Source organism: Borostomias antarcticus, assembly GCF_949987555.1.
Source record: "Borostomias antarcticus genome assembly, chromosome: 1".
Taxonomy (NCBI): Eukaryota; Metazoa; Chordata; class Actinopteri; order Stomiiformes; family Stomiidae; genus Borostomias; species Borostomias antarcticus.
This window is the reverse complement of record NC_140234.1, coordinates 23,766,333-23,789,340: the sequence shown is the minus strand read 5'-3', so window position 1 is coordinate 23,789,340 and position 23,008 is coordinate 23,766,333. Positions and strand designations below refer to the sequence as shown.

The 23,008-nt window shown below is 43.0% G+C and overlaps 3 protein-coding genes across 4 annotated transcripts; 1 reads left to right on the top strand and 2 right to left on the bottom strand.

Annotated features, from left to right (window-relative positions):
- Positions 1 to 6,234: 6,234 nt before the first annotated feature.
- cox7b (cytochrome c oxidase subunit 7B) lies at positions 6,235 to 8,383 on the bottom strand. Its single transcript, XM_084439057.1, has 3 exons — positions 8,277 to 8,383; positions 7,255 to 7,370; positions 6,235 to 6,511 (listed from the first exon to the last, which is right to left on the bottom strand). The coding sequence occupies exons 1-3, from the start codon at positions 8,311 to 8,313 to the stop codon at positions 6,419 to 6,421; spliced, it is 246 nt and encodes an 81-aa protein (XP_084295183.1). The 5' UTR covers positions 8,314 to 8,383; the 3' UTR covers positions 6,235 to 6,418.
- Positions 8,384 to 9,527: 1,144 nt separating this feature from the next.
- pgrmc1 (progesterone receptor membrane component 1) lies at positions 9,528 to 11,962 on the bottom strand. Its single transcript, XM_084441256.1, has 3 exons — positions 11,623 to 11,962; positions 10,167 to 10,322; positions 9,528 to 9,964 (listed from the first exon to the last, which is right to left on the bottom strand). The coding sequence occupies exons 1-3, from the start codon at positions 11,915 to 11,917 to the stop codon at positions 9,870 to 9,872; spliced, it is 546 nt and encodes a 181-aa protein (XP_084297382.1). The 5' UTR covers positions 11,918 to 11,962; the 3' UTR covers positions 9,528 to 9,869.
- Positions 11,963 to 13,587: 1,625 nt separating this feature from the next.
- rab24 (RAB24, member RAS oncogene family) lies at positions 13,588 to 18,865 on the top strand. 2 transcript variants are annotated; one of them, XM_084455329.1, is made up of 9 exons: positions 13,588 to 13,848; positions 14,195 to 14,419; positions 14,766 to 14,834; positions 15,053 to 15,131; positions 16,712 to 16,779; positions 17,114 to 17,213; positions 17,601 to 17,651; positions 17,888 to 17,947; positions 18,671 to 18,865. In XM_084455329.1, exons 2-9 carry the CDS (start codon positions 14,303 to 14,305, stop codon positions 18,733 to 18,735), a joined length of 609 nt encoding a protein of 202 aa, XP_084311455.1. In that variant the 5' UTR covers positions 13,588 to 13,848; positions 14,195 to 14,302; the 3' UTR covers positions 18,736 to 18,865. The 2 variants fall into 2 exon arrangements, with proteins under 2 accessions (XP_084311455.1, XP_084311454.1); XM_084455328.1 differs by having other exon boundaries at positions 18,656 to 18,865.
- The last annotated feature ends 4,143 nt before the right edge of the window (positions 18,866 to 23,008 follow it).

Here is a 23,008-nt window from a genome sequence, read left to right as displayed (position 1 = left end):
AGGGGGCTTGAGAGTTTGCCCAACCTGTCTACATGTGTTTTGTGGACTTGGAGAAGGCTTACGACTGGGTCCCTCGAGAGGTCTTGTGGAGGGTTATGCTGGAGTATGGGGTGAGGGGGTCCCTACATAGGGCTATCCAATCCCTGTACACCCAGAGCGAGAACTGTGTCCGGGTCCTCGGCAGTAAGTTGTCTTCCTTTCCGGTGTGGGTTGGCCTCCGCCAGGGCTGCGCTTTGTCACCAATCCTGTTTGTGATTTTCATGGACAGGCTATCGAGGCGTAGCCGTGGGGAGGTGGGTTTGCAGTTCAGAGAGCTGGGGATCGCGTCGCTGCTATTTGCAGATGATGTGGTCCTGATGGCATCATCTGCCTGCGACCTCCAGCACTCTCTGGATAGGTTTGCAACTGAGTGTGAAGTGGCTGGGATGAGAATCAGCACCTCTAAATCTGAGGCCATGGTTCTCAGCAGGAAACCGGAGGCCTGTCCGCTCCGAGTAGGAATTGAGTCCTTACCCCAAGTGAAGGAGTTCAAGTATCTGGGGGTCTTGTTCACGAGTGAGGGAACCATGGAGAGGGAGTTTGGCCGGAGAATCGGAGCAGCTGGTGCGGTTCTGCAGTCGCTTTACTGCACTGTTGTGACGAAAAGAGAGCTGAGCCAAAAGGCAAAGCTCTCGATCTACCGGTCTATCTTCGTCCCCACCCTCACCTATGGTCATGAAGGATGGGTCATGACTGAAAGAATGAGATCACGGATACAAGCGGCCGAAATTAGTTTTCTCCGGAGGGTGGCTGGGGTCTCCCTGAGAGATTGGGTGAGAAATGCAGTCATCCGGAGAGACTCGGAGTAGAACCGCTGCTCCTTTGCGTCGAAAGGAGCCAGTTGAGGTGGTTCGGGCATCTAGTGAGGATGCCTCCTGGGCTCCTCAATAGGGAGGTGTTCCAGGCGTGTCCAGCTGGGAGGAGGTCGCAGGGTAGACCCAGGACTAAGTGGCGGGACTACATCTCCGCACTGGCCTGTGAGTGGCTAAAGATTCCCCAGGTGGAGCTGGTTGATGCTGCTAGGGAAAGGGATGTCTGGGGCCCCCTGCTGGAGCTGCTGCCTCCGCAACCCGACCCCGGATAAGCGGATGAAGATGGATGGATGAACATCAGAATCTCGTGAACCTTCATGAGTCAGACTGGGACGAGGCCTACTACCACTGTGTAGTATAGAACCCGGTAGTTTTCTTTTAATCCTGATTTTATCTTGATTTAAGCAGTTTTTTTGAATTTAGAAGGCTTTTATTTTGAAATGGCACATCAGAATCTCGTGAAACTTTATGATTCATACCGAGACGGGCCTACCACCACTGTGTAGTATAGAACCCGTTGCATTATTGGTAGTTTTCTTTTAATCCTGATTTAATCCTGATTTAAGCAGTTTTGACACTTTAAAAGGCTTTTATAGTAAGTAAGTAAAAGTTTATTTGTATAGCACCCCTCTCAGCACGAATGCACAGAGTGCTTCACATAAGGTGCAGGTGACAAAAAATGCATAGTAAAATAAACTAGAAAGTACATTTCCTGGAGAAAATGTGAGGTGGGCTACCTGCTGCAGTTGTATGTAACAGCTACTGCTAGTACTACTGCAGACCGGCCAATCTCCATGCACCCACCGGCGAAGACCGTGCATCTCTAGCCCACTCAGGGGGGGTCCGTGGTGTGGTGGCGAGTCTCCGCCCCCTCAGGTCAGAGCCAGTCGGGGACAGTGTACCCCTCTCCGGGCCACCTACCTGACTCCACCGGTGAAAACCGTGTGTCTCTAGCCCACTCAGGGTCTGAGTTGTGGGGCCCGTGGCGTGGATAGTGGCATACTGGTTAGGCTCCGCCCCCTTGGGTCATAGCTAGTCGGGGACAGTACAGTGACCTCCGGGCAATTTCCATGCATCCACCATTGAAGACTGTGTTTCTCTAGCCTACTCAGGGGCTGAAAAGTGGGTTCTGTGGAGTGAAGATCATGTGTCTCTATTCCTATTTTTGGCTGAGTTCTGTGCTACCACATTAGTTATAAAAGGGTGCCTGTACCTTTAAGAGACGCTGCACATTCACACAAATTCAAAAAAGCAACAGCTGCCACCACTCTAATCCCAACTGACACTCTGATCCTAGACATGGTCCACTTCAGACAGCTCTATCGCAAAAAACTATAAATGTTACAGCTTATATATTGACACCATGGCAACAAGTTAGAAAAAGGGTAAAAATGCAAAATTAGCAGCTCAAAAGTTAGTGTGGCACCATATGTTTCAATGGGGAGCGCAGTTGCTGAACAAATCGTCATACCTCAAAAACGGTAAGAAACACAGCTTAGATACATACATTGTACGAATCAGCACAGTTGTGTGAACGTTTTGATGTATAATATGTGTGTGAGCTTTCAAAACTGTAGGAGTGCCAGCAGTTTACAAAATGTGTGAATATTTTCAAAGCAACAGCTGCCACCACTCGAAAAACATAATGATACGGAACATTCCACCAGCAGTTTCAATGGCACAAAAATTACTATTAAAAAATAAATTACAAAAAAACTATTAAAAAAGACTATAAAAAATCTGAATACATCCGGGAAACAGCTAAAGACGAACATTTTAAAGTTTGAATGAAGTTTCTAGCACAAATTATGAAGAAGTAGTTAAAGGAGAATGCTCGTTTTTGACATCCTGGACCTTATTTACGGCATATTATAAGACGTTTCACTCACCGAGATAACTTTGGTGTAATTCGGAGGCCTGTAGAAGAAATTTATAATCCAGCGTGAGCCAAGTATATCCATGTAATGGCGGCGGACGGGGCACCGAGAATGCAGCTTCTAAAAAATCTATTTTCTGCCGCGAAACGGTTGTTTTCATCAATCTGTCTTTATGAATCGCTAGTTGTGCTTACATAGAGCGAGGGCTTGTTGTGGTTTTTCACATGCCTCTGTAATATGATCTTTAGAAACGTCTTTAGAAACAAAATAGCTTCCCTACTTGCTCCAGCACGCATGCGCACAGCATGCAAGCGTTGCTCCAGCACGCTGTGCATTCTCCTTTAAGGGCCAAAACACTGAGGAGAATAATAAGAAAGAAAGAAATAGTGGGAATATCACAAGTTAACAAGTTATCACAACCTAATAACATAACAAAAAGTATACAAAGAGTGGGCAAATTCAAAGGCATTAGCCTTTTCCGTTGCATTATGGTTGTTTTTCTTTTAATCCTGATTTAACCCTGATTTAAGCAGTTTTTGACACTTTAAAAGGCTTTTATTTTGAGATCCTGCATCAGAATGTCCTGAAGATCACTGGGTGACACCGTGAGTTGGTCTACTAGTACTCTGAAGTGGAAGTGTTAAGGCATTATGGGCAGTCTCCTTTTAATCCTAATCTGAAATTGCAGGAAACAGTAGGTTGTATAAAACAGTTTAGAGGGCTTTTATTTTGAAATGCCACATCAAAATGTCGTGAAAATCACTGTGTGACACCTTGAGGTGGTCTACTAGTACTCTGACATGGAAGTGTTGAGGCATTATGGGCGGTCTCCTTTTAATCCTCATTTGAAATTGCAGGAAACAGTAGGTCATATAGCACAGTTTAGAGTGCCTTTATTTTGAAATGCCACATCAGAATATCCTGGAAATAACTGGGTGACACCCTGAGGTGGTCTAATAGTACTCTGAAGTGGAAGTGTTGATGCATTATGGGCGGTCTCCTTTTAATCCTAATCTGAAATTGCAGGAAACAGTAGGTCGTATAGGACAGTTTAGAGGGCCTTTATTTTGAAATGCCACATCAGAATGTCCTGAAGATCACTGGGTGACACCCTGAGGTGGTCTACTAGTACTCTGAAGTGGAAGTGTTGATGCATTATGGGCGGTCTCCTTTTAATCCTAATCTGAAATTGCAGGAAACAGTAGGTCGTATAGGACAGTTTAGAGGGCCTTTATTTTGAAATGCCACATCAGAATGTCCTGAAGATCACTGGGTGACACCCTGAGGTGGTCTACTAGTACTCTGAAGTGGAAGTGTTGATGCATTATGGGCGGTCTCCTTTTAATCCTAATCTGAAATTGCAGGAAACAGTAGGTCGTATAGGACAGTTTAGAGGGCCTTTATTTTGAAATGCCACATCAGAATGTCCTGAAGATCACTGGGTGACACCCTCATGTGGTCTACTAGTACTGTGAAGTGGAAGTGTTGATGCATTATGGGCGGTCTCCTTTTAATCTTAATCTGAAATTGCAGGAACCAGTAGGTCGTATAGGACAGTTTAGAGGGCCTTTATTTTGAAATGCCACATCAGAATGTCCTGAACATCACTGGGTGACACCCTGAGGTGGTCTACTAGTACTCTGAAGTGGAAGTGTTTATGCATTATGGGCGGTCTCCTTTTAATCCTAATCTGAAATTGCAGGAAACAGTAGGTCGTATAGGACAGTTTAGAGGGCCTTTATTTTGAAATGCCACATCAGAATGTCCTGAAGATCACTGGGTGACACCCTCATGTGGTCTACTAGTACTGTGAAGTGGAAGTGTTGATGCATTATGGGCGGTCTCCTTTTAATCTTAATCTGAAATTGCAGGAACCAGTAGGTCGTATAGGACAGTTTAGAGGGCCTTTATTTTGAAATGCCACATCAGAATGTCCTGAACATCACTGGGTGACACCCTGAGGTGGTCTACTAGTACTCTGAAGTGGAAGTGTTGATGCATTATGGGCGGTCTCCTTTTAATCCTAATCTGAAATTGCAGGAAACAGTAGGTCGTATAGGACAGTTTAGAGGGCCTTTATTTTGAAATGCCACATCAGAATGTCCTGAAGATCACTGGGTGACACCCTGAGGTGGTCTACTAGTACTCTGAAGTGGAAGTGTTGATGCATTATGGGCGGTCTCCTTTTAATCCTAATCTGAAATTGCAGGAAACAGTAGGTAGTATAGGACAGTTTAGAGGGCCTTTATTTTGAAATACCACATCAGAATGTCCTGAAGATCACTGGGTGACACCCTGAGGTGGTCTACTAGTACTCTGAAGTGGAAGTGTTGATGCATTATGGGCGGTCTCCTTTTAATCCTAATCTGAAATTGCAGGAAACAGTAGGTCGTATAGGACAGTTTAGAGGGCCTTTATTTTGAAATGCCACATCAGAATGTCCTGAACATCACTGGGTGACACTCTGAGGTGGTCTACTAGTACTCTGAAGTGGAAGTGTTGATGCATTATGGGCGGTCTCCTTTTAATCCTAATCTGAAATTGCAGGAAACAGTAGGTCGTATAGGACAGTTTAGAGGGCCTTTATTTTGAAATGCCACATCAGAATGTCCTGAAAATCACTGGGATATACCCAGAGCCAGGGGTGGTCTGCTAGCTCTCTGGATTGGAGTAGGTGCGGTATTATGGGCGATTTCCTTTTATTTCTAATCTGAATATTAAGGAAATATAGTTATGACAATTTAGAGGTCCTTTATTTTGAAATGCCACACCACAACCGCCTTTCACTTCTTTAATCAAACCATCGTTATTTGACTTCACTACTTGTCGGTGAATGCGACGGTGATAAGTCCTTCCAAGAGAAAAAACGATGTACCGTAATGACGCTAAAATTAGCGCAAAGGGGAATTGGCTGTGGCCCACATGACTTGTATTTCCGAATTGAAGGCTGGCTTGACCGCAGTAGCTAAATGATCTTGACAAAAAGACTTGGACACATGACCTAGACACTTCCACTGCTGTAATCTTTCCAACTACCTAAACAACAACCATATAATTTATCATGTCAATAAAACTGAGAATCCTAACATGAACAAGGACCAGACCGGCAAGCAACCTCCTCAAGTTCTGAACTCTGTGGATTTGGAAGTCAGAAGCTGCCCCTGAATAGGATGGACTGATTTTTATGGAGACACAAGTATCGTTTAGTACCGTGACTGCTGGCACGTTCCAAATGGTGTCCAAAGACGAGTGTCATACACGTAGAGCAACAGCACCCCCTATGGGTTGGCTATCCACAGTTAAACCAAAAGTTGCCTGGCTGTGTTATAGCATAGTAAATACTGTCTGCATAAATATACAAGAGTCCCTTCTAATGGGATATTTACTAATTCTCAAACTAATTCGCAAAATACAATATGAGCCAATTTGTTCAAGGACATTCCACTGTAGCAAACAAAGCTGGGATGAAAACAAACATCCAAACAAGTAAACAGAAGTCAGTCACGACTGGGTTTGAACTTAATTTATTGTGACATATAGGTAATGCCAGAACAACAACAGGCTTTCACCATGTGAAAACAAAGAATCCATCTGTACAACCAGAATTTTCATAGGAATCGGTGAGGAGGGCATCGCAGTCTGTCAGTTTGTCCACAGAGGGGCAAAAAAGGAGGCGCAGCTTCAAGTCCGTTACTCCTCCTCTGCCTCGGGCTGCCTCCATTCTTGGGGCTGGATCTTACCCACTGGGGACAAGTTCCACGTGATGCCACCCTGTGTAGCTACCTACAAATGGAGGGGAAATCATTAGTCCTGTGATATTACTGTGCCACTGACATGGAGAGGAGAGACCAGAGTATACACATGCAGTAGGGATAGGACATAATCTTCGAAAAATCGAATAGTCATTAAATTTTTTGCGGCGCGAGACGAGAGAGAAAGGCACGCGCCGAAGACAGTTTGAGTACTGTAACCTAGGATAAGTAGTAGGCGTCATTTACGCAGTGCGTGAGGTCAGGTGAGACTCGACTGGACCAGACATGCAGCGGCTAACGCAGCCAACGAAAAGTTGTGTGGAACGACAAAACTGTCGAATGCGTACTTGAGTGTACCTGCAACGTCATACCCTCGGAGAGGGTCTTTTCCGTGGCAGGACTTATCGTCAATAGACTGCGCACCTGTCTCCATCCCGACCATGTTGATATGCTCATTTTTCTAAATAAAAATATGAATAGGATAGGCCCTATTGGCCGGAAAAGTCGCTCAGACGAGCAATGATGAGATGCGATTTTCGAAGAAAAATCTATTTTTGCCGAGCAATTTTCGAATAGCAGATTTGCCAGAAAGTCCCATCCCTAATATGCAGGCCCACAAATGTGTGGTGATTGTATAGAGTGTGATATGGGGAACTTAATTGTTGTTGCTGTACCCACCAACACAGTCATCCACGCCCACACTGACCCACACAAACACAGTCAGTGCCACACACCCGTCTGGGAGACGGTTACTCCAGGAGGTATTATACTTACGTATGACCAGACAGACACACAGAACACCGCTCCGCCAATCATCAGGCCGGTGCCGTACTTCGAGTGGAAGTTCGGAGGTGCTGTGGACTCATGTCTCACCTGGCGGGCGGCTTGACCTGCATTTAACAATATGCATGTTAATATATTAAACTTCATATGAATGTATGACAAACAGACATGGGACAGAAGCTGTCATTCAAAGTGAACCCCTTCAAGTGTTTGTTAACTGACAATGAGAACAGTGCTTTGACTGAGTAGCCTAGGTAACGGTATGTTTGAACTTCAGTCTCTGGTGTCAAAAGAACATAGTCAAATAGATAGAACACAGATAAATCACTGAGAATAAACAGGTAAACCCACTTCTGACTCGGACAGGGCCTTTTGTTTTTTGGACCAGGGTAGTTCGGCTTTTGCTTTGTTTTGGACAAGGTTAGTTAAGACAAAACTTCTACGATGCCATGTCAATATATGCCATTGTCGACTAGCCCGATAGCCTAGCCCCTACCATGCCACTAATCTTTGGGGCACACACTCACATCAACGTCCATTAATACAAATACGAAATAGCTTGGCAGAGGACACACGCCCGTGTGACTTGACAAGCATTTTTGTTTGGTGGAGGTAGCTTACTGTCTTTACTATAACTTTATAACCTGACCCGCGAACTAGGTGAATCGAGGACAGTCGACATGCCAGGCTCAATGGCTCAACAACATGACATTGCCTGGGCCTGGCAGTCAGTGTAGTAGAACGTTAGAAATACACGGGTAGAACAATAGTTAAGTCTTGCCAACATGCACTGCATCTAGCTAACTGTCTATAAAATTATCGAGCAACTAAATTAGACTAAAAGCGACAGGCAATGTGGTTAACGTTAGTCTGCTGTCTGCGTATGGGTAACGATCTATCTCCATAGAAGTCGGTCCCTTCAGAGGACAAGGAGGGATAACGTTACACTACGCCATTAATGCATTGTCAGAATTGATAGCTAAAAGTGATACTTTCTCTTAAGGTTATCTTACCAGAAAGGCTCAAAGCAGCTTTAGCAAACCGGTACATGATACGACTTGTGGATACCCTTGAAGAATACAGAAAACAAAATGGCAGAACATTGACATTAATTCGCCGGAAGTGAGTTTGGAGCTTTATGCGCATGCGCGACGTTGTCATGCGTCAAGATGAACATGTACTAATATCGTTGTTTTGTCTGTGTAAATTGAACATAGTAGCCGTCTTTGATTTTGACTAGGACAACCACTACATCTCCAGGCAACAAATCATAAACAAAATTGACAACTCTTTCTGTATGCCACACAATGTAAATATGCACATTTCCGCGATAGTTGTCGCCGTGTCAGGATGGCCGAGTGGTCTAAGGCGCCAGACTCAAGGATAATCTCCTTCCGTAGGAACGGGTATTCTGGTCTCCGAATGGAGGCGTGGGTTCAAATCCCACTTCTGACATACCTTTTGCACATGCATTACATTACAGTATTATTACTCACACACAATCAACTCACTTCATAACTCTAAACATAACACATAGAAAACAACTTTTGACTAACCCTAAAGCCCTTAAATAGATTGTTCATGCCAAGTACCCACCAACTCAAAACCCTCTGGAGGAAGTCACACAGATAATAGGCTACATGATGTTGATCAAGTTATCCATACCGCTGTTTAATTCATCATAGCAAAATATCATTCTCACGATAACACACGTTATACAATGACATTCCTAGTTCACATAATAATGCATTGTGCTCATTCCCTTCCTGTGTTTCACCAGCAGGTTACTGTGGCAGAATAACCCCTGCCATTAATATCTGGCAATCACCCTCTGTTCAATCCACAACACAATATACACATTTGTGCTACAGAATAATCACCCAGAGACTACATTATCCAGTTTGCTGGCAGCAGTAGTGTATGAATAACATCAAACCTGTTTTTTGTGTGAATGTGAATAGGAGAGTGAGTACATCAAGCTATGTGCTCTTACAATTACAGTGTTTTCCAGTATTCAGTCTTAAAAGAAAGTAGGTCTATGATTATCAACTGACCAAATCTCATCACTGTAAATGAGGGAAACCTCAGTGCTTCACAAGTATGAATAAAGGTTTGAAATGAAATGAAATCTGACATGTGTATGCTTCATCTCACTCAAAAATAAAGATGATAATGGATATCGGGTTTAAATGCATTGTTTGATGGAATGTGTCTTATCAGCCACATCAGTACATTAGCCTGAATCCTGTTGTAGTTTCAAGGAATACAAAAAGGAAAATCATTTAATATCAAGCTACAATAATTCATTGCCCTATCACAATAATTGTACATCCAATACTAAACTGTGTAACTTTACAAAGACACTACAGTATAACAGTCAATCGTTATTGCAACATTAACCTAAAATCTGCCCGATTGTGGTTAATCATAATCTCTGGTGTGTGGAATTAGCATAAGGAATGTTTGATGGTCCGTGCATGAGACAATGTGCACCTTACAGGAGACAAACGTGTTTTCTTAAATGGCTGCAACAAGGCAATGAACATCACATTATTCATACATAATTATTAAGGCATCCGGATTTCCCTCGCGTATGTGTGTGAATTTTAGTCCATCTTTTTGTCTTTGACCTCCTCGTCGTCGGTGTACTCTGTGGGCTCCTCTCCCGGCTTCAGAAGTTTGCCAATGTAGTCATACTTTTCTGTGGAGGGCAGAGAGAAAACGCATGAAAACACACACAGACACACACACACACAGCGTCCCTCGGAGAGGCCTTGGCCAGACACGACAGACTAACTCAAGGACAATAGTAAAAACTTGGGGGGGAATCAGCCTTGGTGGCAATAGGCTGAAATAAGACATGCCATGGCGTGAGGAGTAGGGTGCGAGCTGACTGAACTCACGGGTGAACTGGGTCTCCCACTCGGTGAGACTTTCCTGCTGCATGGCGTTGAGATCTGACAGGTCATCATGGGCGTCTTTCAAGGCCTCCTTCTCCAGACAAAACGTGGCCAGTCCCCTGGAAGCATCCCTGCCTGCAAACACTCCATACGGACCCTCTGGGAACATTCAAATAGACAGAGGTAGACTTAAGCTGAGGATACACTACAAGATATTATGCCCGATTTTATACATGATTCACAATCCTGCCGAGTCTGTCCTAGTCGGCAGCAGTCTGCACTAGTTGGGGGTAGTTGGAGTGGCAATTTGGCACAGAAATCTGTAAGTGTATGAGGGGTACAGATTTAAATTGGCAAGAACAGACTTCTCCCGATCCGAGTCGGAGCATATCAAACATGTTTGATATTTTTGAGCAGATTCTGGACGCAATCGTGTAGTGTAAACTCGTCACCACCCAGTCCAGTCGTTAAATGTGCGATACCCAGTTTTTCAGTTGTCATACAAAAATCATCAGAAGCCAGTCGTCTAATGTATACTCCCAGTCATTTCATAATCTGTTAAGATTGTGAAAGTCTTCTAGTGCATCCGAGGCTTCAGTGGACATTTTCACTTGGAGTAGCAGGAGATTTTCAGCGTGGTAGGTGTAGTTTCACGCCCACACACTGACACACACAGCAAGAGATTTCACTAATGACACGAGTGTCACTAGTAATGGGCCTGGAATACGGCAGGGGTGGACTTTGACTCATCTTCAGGCCGTTCACCTGGTTGCATCATCAATTCAGATCAAGATGACCTAACATGACAGTGACCATGGGTTGAAGAAACAGATCAGAATTGAAGAGGAGCTTCAATTATTCTGTGCTACTCACTACTCTCTTGATAGATACTTTATTGATCACCCTAGGGGAATGTTTGGTGTTGATCATGAAATCAACTCAATTTCAATATTTCATATTTGGTGTTGATCATGAGATCAACTCAATTTCAATATTTCCAACCTCTAGGGGAAAATTTGGTTATCATCCCCTAGGGGGAAATTTGGTATCGTTCACCAGATCAACTCAATTTCAACATTTCCAGGAGGAAGGGGTGGACGGGAGGTTAAATGACGGTGCTGAGGATCGATCTACACGTTCAGAGGTTACATGGTACCACGGCACAGTGTTGTGAAACGGTCGAGTCGTAAGGAATAAAAAGGGGGTGTGGTGTACTAACTGTACCGTGTACAGAAGTTGTCGCATAAATTGAAACATAAGGGATGACTATGTTACAAAGCAGCAAACATTGAAAACATGTAATTAGAGTTCGGGAAGAAGAAACGTGTAGCCTAGTTGCACCAGGCTGAGATAAATTATCATTGTCATTAACAAATGGTCAAATACGTGACTCTTGTTCAATAAACAGTATATTCAAACTCATTAGTTAACAATAGCGAAACCAAAAGAATATCTGTACCTGGACCATAGAATTTCTTCCCGCGGGTCACATCGAACACTTTCATATTCACAGCCATGAGAATTCGAGGGTTTTGCAGACCATCGTATGGCTGAAGCTCCGACAAAGTGAAATCTCTTTTTTTGAGTTTCGGTAGAGGTTCCTCAACCTCGCCATGATCGGCGGGCTTGTCTCCACGGAAGATTTTATACAAGAGAAATATGCAGAGGCCCAGTAGACTCAAATTCAATGGAGACGTAAATATTTCTTGAAGAATTCCAGGGGAAGTTTGCTCTGCTCCCTCGGTGTCAGCCATGTTTGTTTCTTTCTGCAGGCAGGTTTGCTACTTTGCTTGGGTGGGTCTGGAAGTCTGGGACAGAACGCTGGTCGAGGGCGGCGTTATGTTGTTTAGGAGGGGCTTTCAAGGTGGGGGTCGCCAGGGGGCGCCAGGGGGGTCAATTGGAAGAGAGAGGAATAATAACAACAGGAATAATAATAATAATAATAATAACAACAACAACAATAATAATAATAATAATAAGTTAAAAAAAAAATTTTTTAATTTAAGCTGTCAAATTCAATTCCTAAGACTATTGTGCAGGTTTAAAATAAAATGAAATACTTTTTTTTTTTTTATAAAAAAGGACAATTACTGATAGAAAGAAATGTTGAACATTATAACACTGAGAAATGACACAGTTTACAATAAAAAAAGAAAGAAATATTGAATAGTAAGTCAGCGAAATTAAATTAATGATAAGAAATAAATTATTTAAATTAATAACTGTTGATGAATATTGTAAAATGCAAATGACAATGAATGTTTGGTTAATAAAATAAATAATATTGAATATGATACAACTGAGGATTATTTAAAATGTAAATGAAATTGCATTCAGAAAAATAAGGGCAAATTAAAGGAATTTGTCAGTTGAGATTATTTGGATAAAATGATGTAGGCCTCTGTAGGCCTTTTTAAAATCACCTTCAGTGTAGCCATTTCCTATGGGAAATATGGAGGGAAAACTTTAAAGGGCAAACACGTCCAGTGACCTATTCACCTGCACCAAGCAGACCAGGTAGATATGAGAGAAGAGAACAGTCAATAAGACTGGAGCTGCAGCTACTCTGGAGTTGGAGCCGTTCTTGAGGGCCCATATCTCAAAAACCACAAATCCAATCTTTATGATTTTTGTGGAAAATATGTAATATTAAATTGTATATTAGAAGGCATAAACACGCATATGCTTGACTGTGCTCCTTCCCTTCCTAGAAGCTGTACGTTTGATTTTTCATATTTGCAGAGAATATATACTGTATATAAAGCCCCAGCCAGAGGCTATTTCGGGGTCCTTGGCATGGAAAGGCTTGGGAACCCCTTGTTTATACCTATTCCAATGGGCTCCATGAGTATGTTAGACTGGATTATATATATATATATATATATATATATATATATACAATCCAGTTGTAATCAATTAATTGAGTGTGAACTTGTAATCAATATATATATTGATTACAAGTTCCCACTTAATTAATTGATTACAAATTCACACTTATTTGCTATTTCAAATTTTAAATTGGATGGAAGTAGATTTGGATGGAAATGAATAAAAGAAAAGAAAAAAATGCAGCCAAAACTGAATTTTAAGAGCAATTATCAATTAATTAATGTGTTTAATGGCTTGACATGTTGGCTAAATGAATGCTGTAGAATCAAATAAATCTCAAAAAATAAGAGTGTAGGACGTCCTACCTTGTTCATTACGTCATCATAAAAAGTGTTATGATATCGCATCATATCCGATGCTCGCTACTTGTGTCTCACTTATCTCTGTACTTCCACTCGGAAACACCTTGTCATACTATTTGGTTCCCCATAACAAAGCCTCCTTTCAGCCTCTGCTGTCATTTAGTTTGTGCCAGTGAACCCAGTCAGACAGCAAGTTTATTCTCAAGCAGGGACCGGGGAGACAAGGCACCACACGACTGTCAATAAATATTAGAGATGCGCTCCTAATATTGTTTGTTGACGGAACTCATATTGCGTAAGCTAGGGAGCGACAAGACAACTGTTAGCTAGCGCTAGCCAGCTCACACAACAACACACTGCACGGAGTGGCCCTGGCAGTGCCGAAATGACAAGAGCATCGTTGTAGTTAGCTAACGTTGGCTATCAAATCTAACGCGTTATATTTACACTAAGCAAGTGACTGTAGGATAACGCTTATATTTTTACGTTGTCAGGTGAGTTTGTTTTTCTTTCCATCAGCATGTTTACTGCCAGGCCCGATGGTTCATGATCAATGGCGAGCTCACGCAGCTTAACGTGTGGTTATTAACCTTAGATAACCTATCTAACTCTCAAAGTAGCTATCTTACTTACCACTAACTTGTGATTGTTCAGCAAAACTGCTATCTTTAGTAGATGGGCTAATCAGTGATGCTTCATGCTTGTGATTGAACCAGTAAAAAATACCAGTATCGCCGTTTGGTGATTTCTAATCTTTCTTTTTAGTCATTGCCAGCAAGTTGGCTACAACAGTTTATCTAAAAGATGAATCCATTGTTCTGTGCATCCCCTTCCTGGCAGCCATTGCAGCTGACTGGTGGTCTAGCCAAGGTAGTTTTGGGATCAGCCCCCCCCCCACCTCTCCAGTTCCTCTCTCTTCTTCTCCTTCCTGGGCTCGTGAGGGCCATTATGTGCGCCATGCGCGTGGATGCCAAGGTAGTCATGCTGGGGAAGGAGAGCGTTGGCAAGACCAGCCTGGTGGAGAGACACGTCCACAACCGCTTCCTCATCGGCCCGTATCAGAACGTGAGTGTCTGCCGGTCGGTGGCCCGGCTGTGGGTGGCCTGCTATGTCCATGCCGTGTGGAAGTGCTTGATTGTATAGAAAGCCACTTATTACATTACATGACATTACATTACAGTCATTTAGCAGACGCTTTTATCCAAAGCGACTAACAATAATTGCATTTAACGTAGGAAGAGCCAATGTACTACTACTTGCCAGAACTCACAAGTGCATCTTCTTTCTAAAACAAGTGACTAAGAGCATAATCTAGTGCTGAAGGCAATCACAGGATCGCTGTTTCTACAAAAGTTAAGTAGTACATTTTGATTGGTGGACACTTGCTAATAAATATTTTGTTCTCTGGCAGACAATTGGGGCTGCTTTCGTTGCCAAGGCGATCCAGGTCGGGGATAAAGTCATCACACTGGGAATATGGGTAAGTTGGGAAGACACTGTATGAACGGGAACATTATTGGTGGTATGAGTCTCTGTTATCCATTGACTACCACATCAGCTCAGCTCACTGTGTACTCCGCTCTCTTCTTCTCCTTCTATCTCTCACCCTATCTCTCTCTCTCTTTCCTTATCTCTCTCTCTCTCTCTATCTCTCTCTCTATCTCTCTCTCTCTCTCTCTCTCTCTCTCTCTAACTCAGGACACAGCTGGATCAGAGCGCTATGAAGCTATGAGCAGGATCTACTACAGGGGGGCCAGGGCAGCTGTAGTTTGCTATGGTAAATAAATGCTGTCCTGTTACTCATTCAGCTATTCATTGCTATGGTACATACTGTCCTGGTACTCATTCAGATATAGTTTGCTATGGTAAATAAATACTGTCCTGGTACTCATTCAGCTATTCATTGCTATGGTACATACTGTCCTGGTACTCATTCAGATATAGTTTGCTATGGTAAATACTGTCCTGGATCTGGTACTCATTCCACACTGTCAAAAGTTGTTGGGGACTTTTTCTGGAGTTTTGAAAATAGCGTAAGGGGCATTTCCCACTGTCTATGACTCAATCTCTCCTGCTATGGGTTTACTGTATCTGTTCTCGTGGCGCCCCCTGTCATTAGCTGCGATTAACCACCGTAAGCGAAGCAAAGTCTGCCAACTGAGGGCCACCTCCCGGGCTGCTGTTCGGCTGCCACCGGCGGGGAGGACAGCCGGCGGAGCTTGGGGCTTGGGCTCCCAACCCAGAATTCGAATTCGAAACCGCAGCTTCACCCTCACCGCCGGTAGCGGACAGCGAAGCAGGTTGCGACGCCTTCAGAACGGCGTCCCCCAGGGATCTGTCCTGGCCCCTCTCCTTTGTAACATCTACACCTACGACCTGCCGAACACAGTCTCCAGCAGTAGACGACCATGCGTTGGTGTACTCTGGAGACTGGCAGGCCGTGGAGGAGACCCCGAGTCAGGACATGCAGACACTAGCAGCATACCTCCGGAAATGGAGATTGAAGCTCAGCGAGGCAAAGACGGTGTCGGCAGCCTTCCACCTTAACAACAAGTAAGCCAAACGTGAGCTCCGAGTGCACATCGATGGAACACTCCTGCCATGCGGCGCTGAACCAACCTATCTCGGCGTGACATTGGACCGGTCACGTTCCGCTGACACTTCGAGTCACTGCGCAAGAAGTTAACAGCTCGTGCGGCGTTGATGAGGCGACTGGTCCGATCAGGCTGGGGGCGCCGGCTCAAAAACACTGCATACAGCAGCCCTAGCCCTGGTCTACTTGACCAGTGAATACTGCGCACCGGTTTGGTGTCGCAGCGTTCACACTCACCTCATCGACACGACACGACAGGCTCACTGCAACAACAGAGCCTCCCGCTTGGGGCTTGGTATCCTGTGCGGCGTGCGAGTGTGGCGTTGAGGAACAAACCGCAGACCAAGTCATCCAGGACTGTCCGATATATCGGACACCCAACGGAATGCATGCCCTGACGGTTGTGGATGACGAAACTGAGGCGTGCCCGGATATATAACCCGGGTGACCCCCTCACACAGGCTCGGGATGGTAAAAGGATAGCCCCTCGGCCCCGAGCCTGGGGGGGAAACCCATACGAAGAAGTATCTGTTTCATATTTAGTGTACATTAGGAAGGTTTATAGAATGTTACAACTACAGCATCTGTATAGTTAGTGTATTCATAGTGTATTAGTGTAGTCTATCCATGTATTCATAAACAAATCACTGGAAGGAACACATGGATGTGTTATTAGCATTATATACTATAGTATTTTGTGTTTTGTCCAAACTCAAGAGTCAGGACTGTTATTTGATGAAAATGTCCCTCTGTGGCCCTTGTAGATCTGACAGACAGCAGCAGTTTCCAGCGGGCGCGGTTTTGGGTTAAAGAGCTGCAGAACTGTGAAGAGGTGAGAGGTCATTCTCGGCAACACCTATACTCATTTCACCGTTTCTCCGCTAGGCTAGTCTATAAAAAAAAACAATTTGTGCTTACAAGAATGCCTGCGCTGTGGCAAGAGAAGAGTGACAAATAAGATGGTTGAAAACCGGGACTTGACAAGACATAACACATAACATAACATAACACAACATAGACCCAGATACTGTAGGCCAGATAGGTTGTTACTTGTTAATGAAGCCAAAGACAAATATTACGAGTTCACAACACAGGGCGTCTCTGGCAGAGGGGTTAGCGCTATGAAGCTAACGGCTAACACCGTTTCCCTGTGTTCTTTACTGCAGCACTGTAAGATCTACCTGTGTGGCACTAAGAGTGACCTGACAGAGAGCGACAGAGGCCTGAGACAGGTGGACTACCACGACGTTCAGGACTTTGCTGATGGTAATATCAAACATTTAGCTCCTCTTAATATGTCTATTTGACTGATATTTACATTTTAGTTATTTATATGAGCTAGTTGAGATTGAGTGCCTTGCTGAAGGGCACAACAGTAGGCAATGATTGATGGTAAATTACTTGTCAGGGGACCTGGACCCTTTCGGTCAATGGTCGGATGCTCTAACCACTGGGCTACCTACCACTGTAAATATCTGAGTTAACCCTGCATTCTTCACTAGGCCTAGTTGTCAGTGGTTGACCAGTGGTGTGTGCGCTTGATTGATATTCAGAATCAGAATCAGTTTTATTAGCCAGGTAGTTTTTGACATGATTGATTTGATGTATCTGTGTTATTAAGTCACTATTTATTCCCATGCTTCTCATCGGCAGAGATTGGGGCTCAACATTTTGAAACGTCCAGTAAAACGGGCACCAACGTTGGTAAGTGTCACCTCAGCCCGCCAGTCCGTCCCCCGAGATCTACGGTCCCGTTCTGATAAACATGTTTCACTGACCAGAACCTGCAGAACATGGATCCAGCAGGCGGACATGTTTAAGAGCAGATCTGAATGGGGCATGCGTGTATGTGGTTGTTCACGGCAGCCATGTCGGAACAGTCTATTTCCTGGCAGGCTGAAGAAGCAGACAGGTTGATTGCTTTCCTTTTTACGTTTCAGACGATCTGTTCCAGAAGGTTGCAGAGGATTACAACAGCGTCGCCTTCCAGTTCATGACAGGTGAGACCAAGGCTCTCCAACTATATCAGTTTCTTTCATATCTATTCATGAATAGTTTGTGAAGTTATCATGACAAGCCATATCATATCAAGTGATACAAAGCAGGGTAAAAGCTTTCAGTGAAAGGATAGGTTTTCAATGTTTTGTTAAGAAATGCTCTACTAGCTTGGTGAACCTGTATGTGAACTTGTTGTGAGATTAGGCTGTTCTGCCAGGCTACCTTTCTGATGCCTACAGTAAGTATACTGTAACACTTTATTTGGACTGGCCCCTTATCGATGGTCTGTATATGCTCAACTAACTATCAATAAACTTTCAAACAACTATCCACTAACCCTAACCAGCTGTTTAATGAAGTTTAATGCAATTCACTGATACAGGACGCAAATCCGCTACATCAGTCTCAATATATATCACATCATGTACAATATATAAATAAATTAAAATATATATATACACATACACCCACATACAGAACCATACACATATATATACTGTACATACATACACACACACACACACACATACTGCACACACATATATATATATATATATATATATATATATATATATATACTGTGATATATATGCATATGCATATCAACAGATGGTTGCAGTCGGTTTGTTGATAGTATGTAGTTGTTGAACGTCTGTAGACCATCAGTTGAGCCCCTCGAAATAAGTGTGACCAAATACTCTCCTGAATAGGCTTGTTCTCTGCAGAGGAGACTGGTGTGGACCTGGGCCAGAAGAAAGACTCATATTTCTACACCTGCTGCCACAACTAACTCATTCTGGAGCCTGGCATCCATGTTGGAATCCTAAACCGCCTGGACTGGCCCCTGAAACCCAGACCTGGATATGTCGGATGCCTGAAACATCCCTGCTGGATTCGCCCACCATTTTAAAACAAGAAACAGAGAGAGAGAGCGAGAGAGTTAATCCTGAGCAGTGCTGTGTTTTTTTCTTTGTTGCTTTAAAAAAAAAAAAAAGTTTTGCCATAGGCCATTTCTTGTATCCGCTGCGCCCGTGGCAACATGAATGGCTCCTACAACAGAGATGAGAAGGAGACGGACCCGCGGAAACCACAACCTCCCCCCTCTCCCCCTCCTCCCCCTTCCTCTGGAGAGCAGCCCGACCGCAGTACGGGGGTGAAGATGAGGAGCTCACTTTTAAAAAATGTCCGCCTGGTCTCTCAGAGGGTTCGCTATCGGCCCTCCTTACAAAGACGAACCAGACCTACACTAATGATGCTACAGTATCGGCCATTGGTCCGGTCCGGTTCAATGCCTTCACTTTGTGTGTCTTATTTAAATAACTTGACTTTTGATTTGCATTCTGGGGGTTTCTGGGCCATGGCTTGAACACTATTCCATAGTCTATGCTGACAGCTTTTTACCATGCTATACTTCACTACCGTACGTATGTGAAAAATACGTTCACTTATTGTCTTGTAATTCATTTCATCATTTGCTAAGATTCTGTTGAAAGTATGGAATGCAAACACCAAGATGAACTAACACAGGAAAGGCTTGTGGGTGAGTGTTGTAATATGACAGTCAGGCCTGTATGTCTTCATTTCCAACAGTACGAGATGATGGTTGCTGTGCTCGGACCCTAGTATACATGTGTAGCCAGTGTACTATCTAATATTGGCCAAGTCACTCGTTTAATGCCTTTGGAATTCTTACATCGGCTTCATGTACAGTGTGGCTGTGTCTGTTGTTGAACTTTTCAAACACTAAACATACAAATGGAAAGTTGCAGCTTTCTGTGAATGTAATGTTAATGTTTGTTAAGATTCATGTTTACACTCCCAATCTGACCAATGAGCGATTTTTACTTGATTTTACAAAAGCGTGTGCATTGGCGTGTGTGGGTGCAAATTTAGCTTGGTAACCTTTGACTACGAGTACCAAGATATGAGAGGGAATAGAGGAACGTCACTGACGTGAACCCAGGCTCTGATCCTGTCTGTCTGCACGGGGAATGAACTGATCCCAGAGGCTGCTATTCAATCAAAACCTGAATTAACAATCCATCATCATTAGCAATTCATATAAGAATAATACACGTATACATACTTATTGTTCACACACACACACACACACACACACACACACACACACACACACAAACAAGCATAAGCATGCTGGTGCACCCTGGGGATGAAGGCAGGGACAGCCTGTGCTCTGCCTGAGGAAGTGGAGGGAGTTCGCGTCTCACTTATACAGGTGCATCTCAGAACATTAGAATATTGTGGGAAGTTCATTTTTTTCTGTAATTTAATTCAAAAAGTGAACCTTTCATATATTATAGATTCATTACACATGTAGGGAAATATTTCAAGACTGATTGCCTCCATGTTGCTCCATGTTGATGCAGTGATTTGTGCAAAAGGAGCCCCCACCAAGTATTGAGTGTATGAATGAACGTACTGTACAATCATAAATATTAAAACAAAAAAGGCTTGAAATATTTCACTTTGTGTAATGGTTCTACAGTAGAATACATTAATTAATATTACATTATTATTTAATAATATATTAATATGAATTAAATTACTGGACCTTTTCACAATATTCAAATTTTTGGGGATGCAACTGTAAATGGTTTACAAGACTTTGTCCTTAAGAGGGTGAGGGCCATGAGCACAAAGAGCGCTTGTTTGCCGTTGTGCTTCTGTCTGAGGCCTTGTAGATAACATGCCTAACCTCAATACACCAAGGCTCTGCATCAAGATAACATCCGCCATGTGCAGACTCAAGTGGCTAGGTTTTTTTTTAGCATGTTGTAAATTATGACAATAAAGATTAGATTTCTTCCAAGTCTGAAGTCTTCCAAGTCTTTTGTGTGTTTTTTGTTGTTTTTTTCTTCTCTCCATGTCAAATCACTAATACGAGGTGTAACATGCTGAGGTTGATGGTCGTACTGTATTTGGTCATTCTAGTCAATGGTCTGTTCTGTGCAGTTTGTGTAAATGGCGAGATGTATGAATATAAGTGCACACGAATTTTGTGTTTGCATTCACAGATCTTTCTCAAACCTTACACATCCTTCTCTGAGCATTAAAAAAAGAGACAAATTGGATCATGAATGAAACTTAACTTACATTTTTGTCTTTATTTATGTACAAAGGACTACAACACATTTCCATGTCTTCACAAGGCAGCAGGATATTGGACAGTTACATTTCAACAGATGAATGTTACAGCAAGTAAGGCAAAGGGGGAGGGGCTCCAAGCATGACATGACGACTTCTCAAAAAACAGCAGTAGAAAAACATGTTCAGCTATGTTACATGGTGTTTCCATGGATGCACGTCGTACGTACACAGTCGGCCCCATGTATAAAACAGTGCTACAGCCTCCTCTCCCTCTAACTGTTGTGCCACATCAAAGAACCGTTCAAAAGTGAAGGAGCACTGGAAATGGAAAAAGAAAAAGAAAAAACAGTGAAAGCAGAAGGATATACAGATCATTTCCATCCAAAGTGCGTCGGGGGATTTAGACCTTCTATTCCGATCCTTACAGCCTCTCTGAAGCTATGATCTGTTATGGCGATAGCGATACTCTGATTCTGATATCTAGAAGCTGTTACAACTAAATAAACACACACATCTTACAGGGTGAAGAGATTCAATCTGTATGAAAGGCTTTTCAAACGGAGACAAGACAACTGACCATGTTTCCTGTCCCTATTTGTTATAATTTTCTAAAATGTCATTCTTCATATAGCTTTTATATATACAAATGTACACATAACAATTAAGCTGCGGACAGATGTTTGCTAATGGAATCTGGTTAAGCCAGTCCAAGACAGATGTAGAAGTACAGTCCTACCCTGACCCTTCCTCTTAGCACTTATTGTATTTCATTTGTTTCTACACTTTTACTTCAGCACTCAGTAGCGTAGTGGAGGGTATACAGTACGGTGCTAGTTAGTTCCATAAATATTTGGACATTGACCCAATTTTCATAATTTTGGCTCTGTACATCACCACAATAGATTTGTAATGAAACAATCAAGATGTGCTTGAAGTGCAGAATTTCAGCTTTAATTTGAGGGTATGTCCATCCAAATCAGGTGAACGGTGTAGGATTACAAACAATTGTATACATGCCCCCCACCCCCCTTTAAGGGACCAATAAGGGGGATAATGGTAATTATTATATGCTCATATTCGGCTAAATACTTCAGAGCTCATTGGACGGCGCTTCACAGTGCAGATGGACAATGACCCAAAGCATACTGCGAAAGGAACCAAAGAGTTTTTCAAGGCAAAGAAGTGGAATGTTCTGTAACGGCCAAGTCAATCCCCTGACCTGAATCCAACAGAGCATGCATTTCACTGGCTGAAGACAAAACTGATGGGAAACCACCCAGAGAACAAGTAGGAACTGAAGACAGTTGCAGAAGAGAATTGAAGTGTCCCCAGGGACAAAATCCGGTCTAGACTTCAGGCTGTCATTGACAGCAAATGATTTGTAACCAAATATTAAAAACGACCATTTAATTTATGATTATGTTAGTTTGTCCAATTACTTTTGGTCCCTTAAAAGGGGGGAGGGGTACCACATGTTAAATGTGTTGTAATTCCACCACCAGTCACCTGATTTGGATATAAATACCCTGAAAGTGCACTTAAAACACATCTTGAATGTTTCATTTCAAATCCACTGTGGTGATGTACAGAGCCAAAATGATGAACATTTTGTCAACGTCCAAATATTTATGGACCTAACTGTATACTGAGATATATCTACTTCTTTATCCACAAACATTGTATACCTACTTCTTATCCACCACCCACGTAAAACTGATATTTTCCATTATAGTATACCCACTCCTTCAGTCAACTCTACACCACTGTTAGCACTGGTCATGCTATTACAGTAGATGCTTGTTTAGAAAGGAGATGCACTTAGGATTTCCGGCGACTAGTAGTTCTCTTGATGAATGCACTTATTGTAAGTAGCTTTTGGATGAAAGCGTCTGCTAAATGACTGTAATGTCACGTAAATACTCATCAAACATATTTTAATCTGCCAGGGTCTCCGT